The sequence below is a fragment of the Dipodomys merriami genome, unplaced genomic scaffold (assembly GCF_024711535.1).
Source record: "Dipodomys merriami isolate MVZ:Mamm:240054 unplaced genomic scaffold, mDipMer1.0.p SCAF_28, whole genome shotgun sequence".
Classification (NCBI taxonomy): domain Eukaryota; kingdom Metazoa; phylum Chordata; class Mammalia; order Rodentia; family Heteromyidae; genus Dipodomys; species Dipodomys merriami.
This window is the reverse complement of record NW_027204270.1, coordinates 17,733,872-17,749,602: the sequence shown is the minus strand read 5'-3', so window position 1 is coordinate 17,749,602 and position 15,731 is coordinate 17,733,872. Positions and strand designations below refer to the sequence as shown.

Here is a 15,731-nt window from a genome sequence, read left to right as displayed (position 1 = left end):
GGGTGAGGAGGTGGCTTCTACGTTGGTCCAATCAACTTCCTTGTGCTCAGGAAGGGCTCCATCCTTGGGCAGTGTCCCAAGTGGGCACAGAGGTGGCGATGCTTCCTACCAACCCCAACGTTTCACTAAGCTGATGCCTTCTTCCCCCCTCTTGCCTGGCTGCAGGGAACCGCCTGGATGAGGGCTCGGACGTGGAGTCGGAGCCGGACCTCCCGCTGAAGCGCAAGCAGCGCCGCAGCCGCACCACCTTCACGGCCGAGCAGCTGGAGGAGCTGGAGAAGGCCTTCGAGCGGACCCACTACCCTGACATCTACACGCGCGAGGAGCTGGCGCAGCGGACCAAGCTCACCGAGGCCCGCGTCCAGGTGAGGGTCTTCCGCTGCCCTCCAGGGCCCAGATGGGGGGGCAAGGTCATGAGTTCAAGGTCATTCCCCCCTCCAACATCATTCCCCCTCCCAGGAAGACATAGCAGTGATACACCTGGCACAGAGGCAATGGGCAGGGAAGGTTGGTCGGGTGAAGGACTGGAGTGAGAAAGAGGGGGAAAATAGAGACCGAAGAGAGGGGGGAAGGAGAGAGAAGGGGGGAAGGGGAAGAGAGAGAGACATTAAAGAAGGAAGGAAGTTAGATATTCCGCCAAAAGAGAGAACTCAGGATAGATAAGCATCTCCACACATCTGATCAGGGACGGAGGTAATGAAGAGAGAAATTGCCAGACAAGCCTGGTTCCCCCCCCCCCCATGGGTAGCTGAGTTCCTCATTGTGAGAGGAGACGGGGTAGGCATGTCCCTGGCCAGAGCCGGGCAGACCCGAGGGGGCCGGGGTTAGGGGGTGATCGCAGGCCGGCGGCTGAGTCCTAAGCGGATTCTGGGAGACCTGCAGTTGATCTGCAGCTCAGGGCTGGAAAGGGCCTGGGCTGGGGAGGCCGGAGAGAGCAGACAGGCTGGGATGCATGGCTGTCATAGGAAGTCAGTCCTGGGCTGGTTTATCCACAGAGCAGAGAGGTGGGGAGCGGGGAGAGGGACCCCCAATGACACACTTCCACACAAGGGAGCCAGCCTCCCTCCAGAGTACCGCACCAGCTACTGTGGTGTCTAACTCTTGCGCCTCAGTCAGACCACCTTGTCTTTGGCGGGGCCACTGTGCAGAAATGGGGACTCAGAGCCGAGGTGTGTCTGAACCATGCCTGGCTGATGATACTAAGGCCATCTCGTGTGTGTGTGTGTGTGTGTGTGTGTGTGTGTGTGTGTGTGTGTGTGTGTGTGTGTGTGTGTGTGTGTGTGTGTGTGTGTGTGTGTGTGTGAACTCAGAGCCTGGGCTCTGTCTGAGCTTTTTTTTTTTTTGCTCAGAGCTAGCACTCGACCACTTGAGCCACGGCTCTACTTCCGACTTTTCGCTGGTTCATTGGAAACAAGATTCTCATTAGCTTTCCTGCCTGTGCTGGTTTTGAACCATGATCCTCAGATCTCAGCCTCCTTAGAAGCTAGGATTACAGGCGTGAGCCCCTGGGCGCCTGGCAAAGCCCATGTTCTTTCCGAGTAGAGGGATGAAAACGTTGACTCAGGACCTGGAATTTGAGAGCAATAGGGAAAGTTCTAGAAACAAATCCACCTTAAGCCCTCCAGGAACCTCCATCTACCCCCTACTGGCAGACCAGAGGGGCCCTTGGCAGCCCTTGTAGAGGTACCCAAGGGGAAGGGAGGGGGCTGGTGGCCCAGTCCGCCCCCCTCAGCCTCCCTCTCCTCTGGTGACAGCAGAGGCGCCCACCCCTCTGCCCCCTCCCTGCAGCTGTTGCCCTGTGCATTCTTCCCGGCTTTCTCATCCCCTGGGCTGGCTGCTTCCCACCACCTTGAAGCCTGGCTGCTTTTTGTAAAATTTCCTGGCACTGCTTTTATTGGCCCAGGGGACTCAGGAACAGGTGTCACTCCAGGCTGGGAATGGAGGAGTCCGCGTGGAGCAGCCCAGCATCCTCGTTCTTGCTGACTCCCAGCATCCATGGGGCTTCTCCAGGGGCTCACTGGGTCTCTCTTCTCTCACCAGAAGTCCCCCATCCCCCACCCCACCAGGCAAACCCAGGGTCTCTCCCCGCGGCCCCCCCCCCCCGCCTTAGCCCAAGAACTTCCTAAGCAGAGAGATGAACCCAAATAGTTGAGGTTTTAAAGCACAAACAAAGGCGGATGAAATCAAGGTCGGGAGACATGACTCCAGCACACAGCTGCTCACAGAGGTCCCTGAGGAGAGCCGGGCTCGGAGCCCTGAAACCAGCAACAAGGCCTGCAGCCCCCGCCCCGCTCCTGCCGTGTCCCTGTCGGCAGGCAGCTTTCTGTCCCCCGAAGTGGTGTCCCTCTATCGCTCAGGGGTGGCCTGCAGTGGTCACCAGGGCCCCTCTGAGTGACCGGTCCTCACTGACAGCAGGGGTGTCTGGGGAGAGGATGAGATTCTCGCCACAGAAAAGGCTCAAACTAAAGACAAGGCCACCGGATTGGAGGCCCTGGCAGAGGGACCCTGCTATAGGGAGCGGAACAGGGACTTCAAGGCCCCGAGATTGCTGAGGCTCCACTGTAATGTGGCTTGGAGATTTTGCCATCTTAGTCTCCTCCTTCTTGTCCTCCTCTTCTTCCTCCTCCTCCTTCTCTTTTTTTTTCTTTTGTCAGTAGTGTGGCCTGAACTCTAGGCCTGGCGCTGTCCCTCAGCTCTTCAGCTCAAGGCAAGCGCTTTACCACTTGAGCCACAGCGCCACTTCTGGCTTTTTCTGTTTATGTGGTGCTGAGGAATCGAACCCAGGGCCTCATGCATGCAAGACAAGCGCTCTAACACTGAGCCACCTTCCTAGCCCCTCCTTCTCCTCCACCACTTCCTCCTCCTCCTCCTCCTCCTCCTCCTCCTCCTCCTCCTCCTCTTTTTCCTCCTCTTCCTCCTCCTCCTCCTCTTCCTCCTCCTCCTCCTCTTCCTCTTCCTCCTCCTCCTCCTCTTCCTCCTCCTCCTCTTCCTCCTCTTCCTTCTTCTTCTCATTCTCCTCTCCCTATTCTTCTTCCTCCTCCTTTTTGTTTTTTTGTGCCAGAACTGTGGCTTGGACTCAGGACCTAGGCCCTTGTCCATCAGCTTTGGTGCTCAAGGTTGGTGCTCTACCCCTTGAGCAGCAGTTCTATTTCTGCCTGTTCAGTAGTTAATTGAAGGTAAGAGTCTCATGGACTTTCCTGCCGGGGCTGCCTTCAAACCACAATCCTCAGATCCCAGCCTCCCAAGTAACTAGGTTGGCCTCTACTTCTAAGAATCGATGGCTCTGAGATCTTGTAGTTCTGTGACATCTCAGTAGCCCTGCAGAGGGGAGAGCAGGTGGCCGGGGTGGGGGTGGGCTTGGAGCTGGGTGCCTGGGGCAGATTCCAGCCTCTCCATCCTCAGTCTCCTCACCTGCAAAGTGGAGATGACCACAGTAGAAATAAAAACATAGACATGGCTGCACAGCAGAGCGCTTGGGGGAGGGGGGTCTGTCGTGTGAAAACCTCACACCCTAAGCTATGACCGTATTGCCTCTTGATGTTTATTTTCCACTGCTGTTTGCCTGACACTACTCTGGGCACTGGGGGTTTGGTGGACAGTAATTCCAATCCACACCCTAGCACTGAGTATGAAGAGAAGGCTTAAAATGAACGGTCAAGCTGGGCACTGGTGCTCATACCTATAATCCTAGATGCCCAGGCTGGAGGTCCACAAGACTCGGATTATCTCCAATTAACCAGCAAAAGGCCAGAAGTGGAGTTGTGCCTCAGGTGGTAGAGTGAATGAAAAAACTCAGACACAGCACTCAGGCCCTGAGTTCAAGCCCCAGTATTGGCACACACACACACACACAATAGAATAATTGGGGCCAGGAGCAGGGCTCAGTGGCAGAGCAGACTCAGTGGCACAAGGCCTTGGGTTCCATCCCCAGCACCATCACCACCCACACTTACCACACACTCATGCATACACGTACTTGTACACACACAGGCACGCACAGAGGAAAGAGTAATCAGATCCAGCTCCTGTTTTCAGAGAGCTCAACCCTGACCAGGAGGTCGTGGCTGAGAGGTGGAGGTTGCCACTTCCCTCCGGGAGTCCCCATTTCCTGTCTGGAAATGCAGCTGGCATCAAAGTGGCAGAGGGCCCCGCGGGGTCAGTGGGATGTCACGCGGTGGCTCTCAGCGCCTCTCCTGTGTCAGCTCACCTGAGATCCAGAACCACCCCCAAGTCAGAGGGTGTTAGCCCCGTTTTTGGGAAACAGAACCAGAGAGTTCCTGGGCGGTCTCCATCGGAACCAGGAGTCAGAGGTATAGCTGCAGACCCAGCTTCTCCAGAATATGGTTTTCTAAGCAGGGTGAGGTGAGGGTGTCCTGGGTGAAGAAGAGATGAGAGAGCGGGCAGCAAGGGGCAGACCTTCTCCTCTAGGCAGCCCCCCCCCAACCCGTGCCCTGCCTGCCTTCCTGCCTGAGCTCACTGGGGCCACTCCTTGGCTTGTCTGTTCTGTGCCAGGCAGAGGGCAGCTTGGGGACCAGGACTGGGTCCAGCCCATCTCTCCACAGTATCTTGCTTGGTGTAGAGCAGAGTCTCCTTGAAAGTCTGGGGTGAGGAGGACAAACATGAAAGGAGAGAAAGGGGAAGAGCAGCAAAGGGAAGGAGGAAGGACCAGAAAAGACCAGTGACATTGTGGGCTCTAACCCCGCTCCCCCGCCCCCACTGAGCTGCCATGTGCTCATCTCGGCAGGTGTGTGGTCATGGCGGTTGGAGGTCTTAAGTAACCTGGTGCCAAGGGGTATTGGCATCTTTACCCCACTGGGGGAGACTCAAGCTAAAGCCTCATGGCTTCAGTTCCAACAAAGACATAGGAGAGCTCCCCTGTGTTCCTTGTTTTCCATCCATTCATCCGTCCACGCATCCATCCAGCTTCCATCCACACAACATCCACACATTATCCACACAGCCATCCACACATCCTTCCATCATCCATCCACACGTCCATCCATCTATACACACATATCTCTGTCCATTATTCATCCACAAATCCACACATCTATCCACACATTCATCCATACAACAGCCACACATCCATCCACACATTTATCCATCATCATCCATCCATCCACACATTAACCCACACGTCTCTCTCTATATCCATCCACACATCATCTACACATCCACCCATCCACACATCATCCATCCATCTCCGTCCATCATCCATCCACACGTTTAAGCATCTGTCCATCCACATGTCTACCCACACGTCTATCCACACATCAGCCATCATCCACACACACACACATCCATCATCCATCCACACATTTATACATCATCATCCATCCATCCACACATTAACTCACACATCTATCCACATATCCATTCACACATCATCCACACACATCCATCCATCATCCATCCAACCACCATCACACACATCCATGCACACGTTCATCCACTAACCATCATCCACCATCCCTCCACACATCCATCCATCATCCATCCATCCATCAACCATCATTCATTCATCCATTCATTTATCCATTTGCACATCCATCTAGTCTCCTGTGTATGCGCCCATCTATTCATCATCACAGATACGTCCATTGTTCATTCATTCAGCATATACTCATTCATTCACCTATCACTCATCCATCATTCATCTGTCCACCATTCATTCAGTGTTTGTTGAGTGCCTATGGAGGCCTCTGTCCCATGGGGCCTAGAAGCTTACAGGAAACACAACCAAACAGCCAAGAAACCACATAAAACAAAGGGCTGATTACAGAAGTGTCATGCGGAATCTACCTGGGAGAAGGCGGGGAGCCACCTGTGCCCATCCCTAGGCCTCAGACTAGGGAGGGTCTTCCAGCTGCAGGAGGAGTATTCGGGTAAGAGAGAAGAGCATATGCAAGTACCACAGGTGAGACCGAGCCATTTTACACTTCCATTCTCCTTGTCTGGCAAGTCTTAGGAAGCTTGTGAACTCAAATGAGAGGACTTGAAGGACAGAGCAGCTCTAGGGCCTGGGGCCAGCTCTATGGACTATAGAGAGACACCTAGAGGAAGGAGAGACTCAAGCGTGGTTATTTCCCAGATGTTTAGGAAGTCCCCGTGGGTTTCCGATTCAGTGAGACCCAGGCTGTTAAGCAAGCAGCAAGGAACTGGCTTGCACAGCATGGTGTGGAGGCAGGTCCCTCAGCAGCTTCCAGACAGGAGCTCTTCTCTGGGCAGAGGGGAAAATGAGGGATGGAGAAGAAAGAATGACAGGCGGGACACCAGTGACCCCCGGGGCTGGAGCTGCAGGAGGAGGAGCACTGGACTCAGAGCCTCACAGATACGTGCGGGGCCCTGGCACTCCCTGCCTTGTGGCCAGGTCATCCACGTCCTGTGGGCCTCAGTTTCCTCTTCTGTCAAATGGGGGCAATGGTAACACCTGGGAAACTGTGGGGACAAAAGGGGATCATGCCTATGGCTCTACAAACTGTGCTGGGTGCGTGCGTGGAGGTAGGGTCCCTTCCCTGGAGGAGGCTGATGGCCAGGGATCTGGTTCTAGCTGTGTTTCTAGCTCTGCCAAGAGCCAGGCTGAAAGTTGTTTATCCTCCATTCTCCATCCTCAGGTCTGGTTCAGCAACCGCCGTGCCCGCTGGCGTAAGCAGGCAGGAGCCAACCAGCTGGCCGCATTCAACCATCTTCTGCCAGGAGGCTTCCCGCCCACCGGCATGCCCACGCTGCCCCCCTACCAGCTGCCAGACTCTACCTACCCTACCACTACCATCTCCCAAGGTGAGCTTCCTGCCCACCCCACCTCCTTCTCCTGCCCCGCCCACCAGCCTGCCTGTCACTCACAAGAGTGTTCCTCCCTTATGACTGGGTACAGACCAAGAGGCCACAGACCATTAAGATAGAGAAGATACAGTCCTGTGGTCCTGCCCTTGAAATGCGTAGCTTCCCAGAGGCCACAGTCGCCAGGGAAGGTGGCAAGGCAGCTTCTGCACCCAGTTACAATGAACTTTTCAAATGGGGGCCTCTTAAGGGTCTCCTTGCAATGCCAGGCTGGGGTTTGAGATGCTGCCTTCCTACCAGGAGATGCCCATGCAGGGAGGGAAGGCTCAGAATGTTGTCTATTGATTTGGGGCCAAGTATAGCCAGTCTTCAATTAAAATGAGAATGGAAGCTGGGCACCAATGGCTCATGCCTGTGAGCCCAGCTACTCATGAGGCTGAGATTGGAGGGTCACAGTTTGAAGCCAGCCCGGGCAAGAATGTCCATGAGACTCTTGTCTCCAGTTGCTCAAGTGGTAGAGTGTTAGCCTTGAGCAAGAAAGCTCAAGGGACAGTGCTCAGGCCCTGAGTTCAAGCCCCAGTGCTGGCAAAAAAAAGAGTAAATAAATGAGAATGAAAAGTGTGTGCATGTGTGTGTGCGTGCACACGTGTGTGCTGGCATGTGTGTGCCAATGCTGGGGGCTGAACTCAGGGCCGCTGGCTCTCACCTGGCTTTTTCACTCAAGTCTGTCACTTTGCCACATGAGCCAGTGCTCCATTTCTGGCTTTCTACTGGTTAATTGGGGATGAGAGACTGGTGGGCTTTTCTGCCTCAGCTGGCTTCCAGTCGATACTCATATCTCAGCCTCCTGACTGTCTAGGATTGCAGGTGTGAGCTCCTGAGGCCTGACCTATGATCTTGAGATGAAATCATGCCAAGGTCGAGGGTGATGAGGTCCCAGCCTCAGAGGGCCACAGAGAGGGACTCTGATGGCAGATTCTCAGTCCAGTGACGAAAAACAGAAAAGGCTAGAGTTAGATTAGTCAAAGCCTGCTGCAGGAGCTCTCTAGGAAGGACTGAATACTAAACACTAACTAAATCACTAAATACTGACAGGTATGTGAGTGAAGTAGAGTCCCTAAGAAAGTTACAACTTTCAGTTTGCCCAGCGTGCATTGAACATAACTGTATATCTAGCACCAAGCAACAAGGCCCATGTGGGGGCTCAGTTGAACTTGTGCGATCCTGGGTCACCGGAGAAGAGGCCGTCTCTTCTCTCAAAGGACCAGACTTGGCAGAGGCCAAAGCAACATGGCCACTTCCTCCCCACCGAGATTCTTTCCCGCTCAGGACCTCCCTTGGGTTTCTCCACAGATGGAGGCAGCACCGTGCACCGTCCCCAGCCCCTCCCACCGTCCACCATGCACCAGGGTGGGCTGGCGGCCGCTGCAGCCGCTGCCGACACTAGCTCTGCCTATGGGGCTCGCCACAGCTTCTCCAGCTACTCTGACAGCTTCATGAACCCAGGGGCTTCTTCCAACCACATGAACCCCGTCAGCAACGGCCTGTCTCCTCAGGTAAGTGGCCTCCCCATTCTGTCCCAGGTCTCATGACCAAGACAGCTGCTGGTCCAGTCGGTGGAGTTCCAGGTCAGCTCTTCCATGGGCAACACAGGGGCCACTCAGAATCCACTGGTCTCCATGAAACACTTGGTTTTGGGGACCTCAGGAGGTGGATTGGGTGGGTCCTCTACCTGCACTTGTCTTATCTGTGGGCCATGGCGCCAGGCTGGTTTTTCTCAGTCTGCAGAGATTGGATTGTGGATTAGCTCCTGACCTAACAGCCATCAGAGTTCATAAAACGCTGGCCCCATGGCCTTCATACGTCCGATGCCTGAGAGGCGGGCATGTGGGAAGCTGTGGGAAGTTTTGTTCTAAAAACCAAGAGTTCTTCCTGGATCTGTCCTGTTCTCCATCTCCAGCCTTTCTCAGGGGTAAATGGATCAGTGAGAGTCAGGGCCTATCCTATTGGTGGAGTGAATTGCAAATCAGGTTCTGGGCCAGGACCTCTACTCTGATTGGGTCTTGAGAAGTCTGTTCACTTACGTGATTGGTTGCTAGTTAAGCCCTTATTGCCTTGTACTGTATTAAAAGTCTGGAGACCTGCTCTGGATAGAGTGGCAAACAATGCGGGGCTTGTGGCAATTGTTGGTGGATTTGTGGACCGGATACCATGATGCTGGAAGTCCCTGTGAACTTGAGGTTCATTTTTATAGCAGTGACAGGCTCCCCAAAACCCCAGAGGAAAGGACTCAAAGCTGAGACTGATTTTATTTTGTCTTCTACCTGCGATGCCCTTCCTTCCTTCCTTCCTCATGTCTACAAGAGGAATGGACACAGGACAAAGGATAAACTAGCCAAGACAGCTGTAACATGCTGGGAAAGGTCTAGGCTTTGGGGCTAGGTTTAGAGTTCCCCCATCCTGTTGTTTGGAGGTGATCTGGGGCTGCCTGCTACATTCACTCATTTGCTGACAGAGCAAAGCACCCAGCACAAAGCCCAGTGCAAAATAACACTAAGTAAATATTAGTTCTTTAAAGATTTGTTCTAATACTAGTTCTATTTTTCCTTCTGTTGCTTAGACAATATAATTAATAGGGGAAAACTGTTACTTTAAAAAAAAAAAAAAAGAAAGTAAGCCAGTCCCTCGTGGTTTACACCTGTAATTCTGATCTGATGATCAGGGTTTGAAGCCAGCCTAGGCAGGAAAAGTCTGTGAGACTCCTATCTCCAATTAACCACTAAAAAAAGGCAGAAGTGGATCTGTGGTTCAAGTGGTAGAACATCCACCTTGAGCAAAAAAGCTAAAAGGCCCTGAATTCAAGCCTCAGTATTGGCATGCGCGCGCCAAAAAGACTCAAGCAAACTCCATCCTGTAGGTCATACCATCCAGCTATGCATTTGTGTTTTTTTTTTTAAAGTTTTATTAGAATGCCTGTGGCTTTTGGGCAATGGCAGCAGGGCTGAGTTTTTCAGGAGACCATAGAGACCACAAAACCTACAGAACTGTGTGACCTGTACAGAGAACAATGCCAGCCTCTGATCTCAGCATGCTCAAGGGGGCTAACAGTCCGCCCGGCAGGCTCTCTCCTGTTTACCCCCATTGGGTGGAAGATGTACAGTCCATTTAGCTCCATGATTAAATTGTGGGGAAGGCCTCTCTGTGCCTCGCTGTGATTTTCTTGGAGTGGGGATAATGCTGGGATTGTAGAGTTTGGAATGCGATCCATCTCCACAAAGCGCCTAGCTCAGGCCTGGAATGGTATGTGTGCCAGGGAACCCTAAGCAGTTACAGGGAGAAGAAGCCCTTTCCGGTACCTTCTACCCAGCATGTCCTCTGGGCACTGCAGATGATTCTGCTGGCCTGTCTGCACTCGCCAGCCCTGGGGAACTGGTCTGTACTGGGCTTGTCCCAATCTCTTGCTGATACCCCAGGCAAATGACCTCCTACATCTACAACAGAGCCCCGTGGGTTGCCACGCTTCCCTGGTGAGACTTAATTTGATTGGCCCCGTTTGGGGGCTCAAGATCATGACCCTCTGTTGCATGATGGCCAAGGTTAACTGGCCAGGCTGACCTTCCAGAGCTGGGGCAAGAGAAAGCATCACATGGGATCCCAGAATCCTCTGGGTTAGGACACTGCTGAGACTCGGGGGGTTCTGCACCCCACAGTGTGATCCGGACATGTTTGGAAAGGCTAAGGAGGGACACCGAGGTATTGAGGTCACCTCTCAATTCAGACGGCAGGCCTAGGCCTGGGCCTAATCGCTCCTGTGCTGGTCCGACCATCTCGTGTGCACCACGTGTGATCCCCAAGCAGGAGGCTTCCCACCCAGCAGAGGAGAGATGTGCAGATGAGAGGTCCCTGGCCTTCAGGGAGGAGTGGGGAGAGGGAGAAACGCATGCACTGGTATGAGTGGCCAGACCCTGCAGAAACCTTCTCCATTCCGGGTTGGAAGACACAGCCATTAGATGATGTGTTTGCTGCCCCTGCCTTCATTCCTCCTTCATTCCTCCCTTGACCCTGGGGAGGACAGACTCTAACAGCAGGAGAGCCTGGGGAGGCGTCCACCTGGTCTACCTGGTCTGTAATCCTCGGTGGAGAGGCTGTGGGGACGTGATGGATCGGTGGCTCTCTGAGTCCACTGCAGCTTTCCCCTCGAGGCGTGAAGAGTGATGGGGGCTCTGACAGGGGGAGAGGGGACCTGGCAGGGGACAGCTGCGGAGAAAGGGCTGCACTGTGCTGTGAATGAGTGGATGTTGGACTTCTGCCCAGCACATCCTGAACTGGCGTTAGGGAGAGGGGGTCTAGGTGTAGGACAAGCTCTGGCTTCATTCTCTCCTTTCTGAATAGACAAGGTTGGTGACCCATCTGCTCATCCCTGGGATCTTGGAAGGGGTAAGGTGAGGCTAGGGTTCTCCCCAGTTAGAAATCTGTGTGGGGAGAGGGTTGTTCCCTATAGGAAGGGCTTATCTGTAGCCCCTCTGGGCCACAGGGAGGGCAGCTTGGGCTGGACCAGCCACCTGACCTGGAGAGCCCCTCCAGCCCGTAGGCACTGCTACCCTGACGGCTTTGGCCTTTGAAACTGGACAGTGGTTTGTTCACCCAGCACTCAGTGAGAGTCCCGTTGGAGGATGAGGCTGGAGGTTTGTAGGACCCCTGGTCAGCTAGTTCCTCACACTGATGTCCCGAGTCTGTTCTCTCCTCCAAGCCTGGGACATCAATGCCCTCGAGTCTTGGACCTCCTCAAGAAGGCACTCCAGCAGAACTCTGCAGAAAGGCTCTTCTGCTTTTTCTGCCCTGAGCTCTGAGCCCTGGCTGTGCAGTGGGCAGCTAAAAGGACAAAGACTGACCCAGGGCCGGCCACGAGCCAGTGCTGTCTCCCTGGCCCTCAGAACACATCAGGGAATCAGGAGAGCACTGAGACTGAGGGCAGTCGCAGGTGGGCTGACACCTTTGCTCGGCTTCAGGGGGCTTCTCTATAGCCCTCACCATCAGACCCCACCTAATAGGGTCAGGTCCTACGAGCTCAGCACAGGACTCCAGCAGAGCCTGTGTGCCTCGGGCCCTTCAGAAGTGGCGTCGGGAGAAGCAGGCCTGTTCTCAGCACCTCACTCAGATGCCTTGCCTGGGATTGGGCCCCTCACACCAGCTGCTCTTACCCCTTTGCTTCAAGCGAAGGGTCAGTTATTAGGAAGTGACTCTTTGTGCGTGCATGCATGAGTGTGTGTGTGTGTGTGTGCGCGCGCGCGCACGTGCATGTGTGTCCGATGGGGCATGAACTCAGGGCCTAGGTGCTGTCCTTTAGTTTTTTCCCACCGAAGGCCAGCACTCCAGCCCTTGAGCCTCACCTCTACCTCCAGCTTTTTGGTGGGTTAACTGAAGATAAGAGTCTCACGGACTTTCTTGGGTTTCAAACCTCAGATCTCAGCTTCTTAAGTAGCTGTGATTATAGGCATGAACCACCAGTGCCCAGCTTGGAAGAGACTCCTGGAGAACAACTCGGGAGACTTAAGTTGGAGACAAAGGACACATCTTATAACAGGGGAGTCCTCCGCTGGCTTCACAGCGACTCTGTCTAGGAATGACAAGCCGGGCACCCAGAGACAGGAAAGAGGATGCCAGTCCTGCCCAGAGTGGGTCCCATTGGGCTCCAGATCCCTAGCCTTTGTCTGCGCATTGTAGAAAGGGAGACTTGCGTCCGCCACCGTCACTTCTGGTGCTCCTCATCACATCCTCGCCGGCTGTCATCTCCTTCGTCCCCCTCGGGAGCTTAAAATGAAGGCATCTGTAAAAGAGATTTACATATTTACAATCCACCCATACTGACCTACTGAAAACTGTCTTCCAAGTGTGCTGTTAATCACAGGACTGTGGGGGCACACCAAGCTTTCCTGTCCTTTCCTGCTAGTGTTCCCCCTCCTTTCCCTCTAGTGCACACCAGAGTTGTGGTGATAGCAGCTGGGCTTAGCACTCCTTTAGCAGGTGGGAGTCCCCAAGTTCAATCCCTTGCAGCACAGAAATAAGTATGTCAATAAAAATAAGTAGTCGCAATGACCGTCAGTGTGAATTGAGTGTACACAGCTAGCCAAGCATGAGCAGGGTGAAATGTCATGGGCTTTCACACGCTGAATCTCAGGGGTTATGTTGTGACCCTTATTTTACAGATGAGGAAAGTATCTTATCCAGAGCTACCCATCATCATTATCCATCCATCTACCTATATATTCATCTATCTACCCATCCATCTATCTACATATCCACCAGTCCATCTGTACATCCATCCACCAATCCATCCATCCATCATCAATCCACACATCCACCCATACACACTTCCATCCATCCACACATCTACCTCCTCACCCACTCATCCATCTATCCATATATTTATCTATTCACAATCTATCCAAACATCTATCCACACACATATCCATCCATCCATCCATCCATCACCCATCCATCCAAATTATCCATCCACACATCCATCCATCATTCACCTATATATGCATATGTCCATTCACAATCTATCCACACATCCATCCACATATCTTTCCATTTACCAGTCTGCCCATCCATCCATTTATTCATCCATCCACCCATATACACTTCCATCCATCCACACGTCCATCCATCCACACATCTATCCATCTACTAATCCACCAGTCCATCTGTACATCCATCCACCAATCCATCCATCCATCTATCAATCCACACATCCACCCATACACACTTCCATCCATCCACACATCCATCTACCTCCTCACCCACTCATCCATCTATCCATATATTTATCTGTCCACATTCTATCCAAAATCTATACACACACACATCCATCCATTTATCTATCCATCCATCATTCATCTATATATGCATCTGTCCATTCACACATCTATCCACATATCCATCCATTCACCAGTCTGCCCATCCATCCAGTTAATCATCCATCCATCCATCCACACATCCATCCATCTGCCAGTTCATTTATCTTTCCATCCATCCACCCACATATCTATCCATCTGTCAATTCATCCGTCCAACTACCCATCTATTTATCCATTCATCTATCCACTCACACATCCATCTCTCCACCAAATATCTATTGAGCTCTGTGGCAGTAACAGAGCTATCCAGTGCAATGATGCTAATGTGCCATATTTTCTTCTTGTGAGGTCAGTCTAATGGTCCACATTCAAGTTCAAGGTCACAGAGACAATTAATGGGAGATTGCCAAACTTCCCCTTCCTCCACAAAGCTCCAGGCTGTATTTGTGATTGATTGATGATCAGGGGTCTCCTAAATGCTTCTCAATAGCAGATACTCAATGTTGCATTCCACCACCGTCCAGGACATCCAGGGGAGGGTCAAACCAGCAAGAACAGAAATTTCACCAATAGAACCCTCCTGGGTTCCAGAACCTACCTGAGCACTTGGCCTGTTTAAAATCCTTCAAACCCCACCACAAGCCCACACTTAAGGAAATGTACCCAGAGAGGTTAAATAACCAGCCCCAGAGCTGGTGAGTAGTGGGAACAGGTGTTGGAGATCTGCTTGACCCATGAAGATCACCATCCTTCAACCCTCCCCAGCACAAGAGCAAGGCATACTGCTGGCCCTAGGGAACAGAGCCCTGCCCTGCACAGGCACTGGGAACTCCCTACGCCTCATCCTCTACTCCCTTCCTCTTTGTCCCTGTCCCTTTATTGGTGACATTGCGTTTATAATAAGCATTTAAAATGAGTCTTGCTGGACCAGAGACAAGGAAGGAGGAGGGAGCAAGAGATTTGTAGGCAGGAAGATGGGAGGGGGATTGTGGGGTGTTAAATAGCCCAGAATTTTTAAAAAACTGATGCAAATCACTAGTAGGAGAGAAAATTATATGCAATTACGTCCTGATATTGGAAGGTTTTGCCTAGCCCAGGCAACAAGATCTCATTAACAAGCAGAAAATAAGATTGAAATGGTGTGTAAAAGAGCTGAAAAATGAATTTGAATGCTGCGTTTGTCCACAATTACCCCCTCCTTCACACATATTTTATTGCAATTTTTTTATTATTCTTAATCTCTCTATTCCTCAAAGCAGATTGGGGACATCCTGGCATTACCAGGGCATCGGGAGGAGGTGTGGAGGATATTTTTTTTTCTGCCCCATTGAAAGGAGACCCTTCTCTCAAACATTTCCCAAGGTTGGGGTTTGGAGGGATCAGAATTCATTTCTCCAGCTTAGTGGGTTGTCAGAACACGGAGCTTTAACCCCAGCTGCCTGCTCCTCTGAGCCCCGCCCCGCCCTTCCCTTGCTTCCCTTCCCTAGCAATTCCTCTACCTCCCACTTCCTTCTCCTTGCCTTCTGGGGGCCTCTTGTGAGCTCTTCTTTCAGGGATCCTCTCCCTCAGGTACCCAGGGGGTGTGAGGAGGCCTGGAGAGAGAGCACACGCAGGGCCTTTGCCAACAAGCCATCCTGACTTGAAGTTCTGGGGCTGCCACCGACCCTGGGGCAGCTTGCTTCTGGGTGTCGTATTTCTCACCTTGGGAAGAAAATGGAATAAAGGGACTGACGCATAGTAGGTGGTTAGTAAACGTGCCTTCTCAGTGCCTTGCCCTCATCTGTGCCCTGGGCCCCAGTTCTACACCACCTCTCTTCCCTTCCTCTCTTCCCCTCTCACTTTTTTGGTGTTGGTGCTTGGGCTTGGATTCAGGTTCTGGATGCCATCCCTTAGTTGTTGCTGTTCTTGTTTTTCAGTCAAAGCTGGTGCTCTCCCACTTGAGTCACAGCTCTGCTTCTGGCTTTTCGGTGGTTACTTGGAGATAAGAGTCTCACCGTCTTTCCTATTCATGCTGGCTTCAAAATGCGCTCCTCAGAGCTCAGCCTCCTGACTAGCTAGGATTGCAGGCGTGAGCCACCAGCGCCCAGCTCC

General features: G+C 52.6%; 1 protein-coding gene across 2 annotated transcripts in view; it reads left to right on the top strand.

Moving 5' to 3' along the window:
* Positions 1-15,731, top strand: part of Pax7 (paired box 7) — a 91,551-nt gene that overhangs the window by 48,384 nt on the left and 27,436 nt on the right. The window contains exons 6-9 of one of the 2 annotated variants that reach the window (XM_070037013.1): positions 166-365; positions 6,615-6,784; positions 7,349-7,359; positions 8,140-8,372. In XM_070037013.1, the coding sequence (XP_069893114.1) occupies positions 166-365; positions 6,615-6,784; positions 7,349-7,359; positions 8,140-8,372 (614 nt within the window). Of the gene's footprint in view, positions 1-165; positions 366-6,614; positions 6,785-7,348; positions 7,360-8,133; positions 8,373-15,731 lie in introns of those variants that run through there. The other variant, XM_070037012.1, reaches the window with a different exon arrangement.